General features: G+C 42.5%; 1 protein-coding gene across 1 annotated transcript; it reads right to left on the bottom strand.

Moving 5' to 3' along the window:
• Nucleotides 1-222: 222 nt before the first annotated feature.
• Nucleotides 223-855, bottom strand: LOC102815160 (translationally-controlled tumor protein-like). The gene has a single exon (XM_006874534.1). The coding sequence runs from the start codon at nucleotides 853-855 to the stop codon at nucleotides 223-225; it is 633 nt and encodes a 210-aa protein (XP_006874596.1).
• Nucleotides 856-1,754: the final 899 nt, after the last annotated feature.

The following is a 1,754-nucleotide window of genomic DNA, read 5'->3' as shown; positions in this document are numbered from 1 at the left end:
GGATGTATTGGTTCTTTTGGCAGCCCATACTGAAAATACCATGGATTGGGTCAGGCACACATTAGTCTTCAAACTGACATCTTTTCTCTTGAATACTTTTAACATGTGCAGCAGATTGCCAAACAATCAACATATTGTTTGATTTTTTTTAATGCATTTTATTTTTAGATAACCTACACGTTTTTCCCTTTAAAAAAAAAAAATGCCTCTGCTCCAAATAAATCAAGGTCTCAAGATGACATCAGTCCCATTTTGTCCAAGTCCTGGTGTTGTGTGGATGAAGAGCAGCAGCCAGCTAAGATGACAGGTGACAGGTCCAAATAATTGCCAAATTTGTAAACATTTTTCCATTTCTAAACCATCTTTAAAGAAAATCATATATGGGATGACACCATCTTCACGATAGTCCAGCAGAGCAACCATCCCATCTGGATTCATGTTTTCACTAATAAAGAACTGGTAGTTTTTGAAAATAGCCAGGATGTGCTTGATTTGCTCTGTAGCCCCTGTCATAAAAGGTTTTACTCTTTCTGGTTTCTGTTCTTCAAGTTTGCCTTTGATTGATTTCATGTAATCTTTGATGTACTTCTTGTAGGCTTCTTTTGTGAAGCTGGTTTCCTGCAGGTGATGGTTCATGACAATGTCAACCCCCGTGACTACTGTGCTTTCTGTGCCTTCACCGTCGGTGCCTTCAGCGGAAGCGTTTCCACCGATGAGCAAGTCTTCGATGTTACCCTCTGTCCTGCTGACCATCTTCCCCTCCACTTTCAGGCACAGCCCGTCCGCGATCTCCCGGATCTTGTAAATGTCAGAGAACATCTCATCAGGGCTGATGAGGTCCCGGTAGATGATCATGATGGTGGCTGGCTGCTGGTGGCGGCGCTAGCTTAGCAGGAGCCGGGAGCTCGGAGCTCAAGCAGTGCAGCCAGAGCAGTGCTGGGGGGAGAGGGAGCGGGCAGAAATATTGTTTGATTTTTTGACTGCTGCTCCATGAGTATTGATGGTGGATCCAAGCAAAACACAATCTTTGACAACTGCAATCTTTTCTCTGTTTATCATGATGTTATTTATTGATCCAGTGGTGAGGATTTTTATTTCCTTTACATTGAAGTATAACCCATGCCAAAGGCTGTGGTCTTTGATCTTCATCAGTATTTTAAGTCATCTTCACTTTGATCATAGTTATGCTCTCAAATATGAAAGACAGAGCATCCTGAAAGCAGTGACAGAGAAGCAAACAGTTACATGCAAGGTATCCCCAATAAGATTAAGCGCCATTTTTTCTTCAGAAACATTGTATGTGAGAAGGCAATAGAGTCATATAATGATGTATCATCAATGATGTAATGAAAATGCTTAAAGGAAAAAAGGTATCAATCATGAATACTATATTCAGTGAAACTATGCTTAAAGAATGAGAGATCGTGAAAGCTCCTCTGCTAATGCCCAGAAAAAGTAGAGAAAAAGCAGTCTGCAGAGCAGCTGTGGCATTTTGGATTTTAAGTTTCCTGCACCCAGCTGTGGAGAAATCTGCCTTCGGAAGCAAAATATGGTGATTTCTGAATCGATCCCAGCTGAATTGATCCTGGCAGCCAGAGGTCCTGAGGTGGGAGGACAGGGCCACAGCCAAGCGGAGGCAGTGACCCAGCACTAGAAGCCACAGAGCTGCGCATCTGAAGGGAGAGGTGTGACCAATTTTTCATCTTTCACTTTTCATTTTTCACCTATGTTTCCTCTTCACCCTGATCATGTCC

The sequence above is a fragment of the Chrysochloris asiatica genome, unplaced genomic scaffold, assembly GCF_000296735.1.
Source record: "Chrysochloris asiatica unplaced genomic scaffold, ChrAsi1.0 scaffold00282, whole genome shotgun sequence".
NCBI lineage: Eukaryota > Metazoa > Chordata > Mammalia > Afrosoricida > Chrysochloridae > Chrysochloris > Chrysochloris asiatica.
This window is presented reverse-complemented; position numbering and strand designations above follow the sequence as displayed.

Excerpts from the sequence above, each read along its gene's own strand:
- LOC102815160 (XM_006874534.1), bottom strand. The coding sequence starts at position 855 with ATGATCATCTACCGGGACCTCATCAGCCCTGATGAGATGTTCTCTGAC.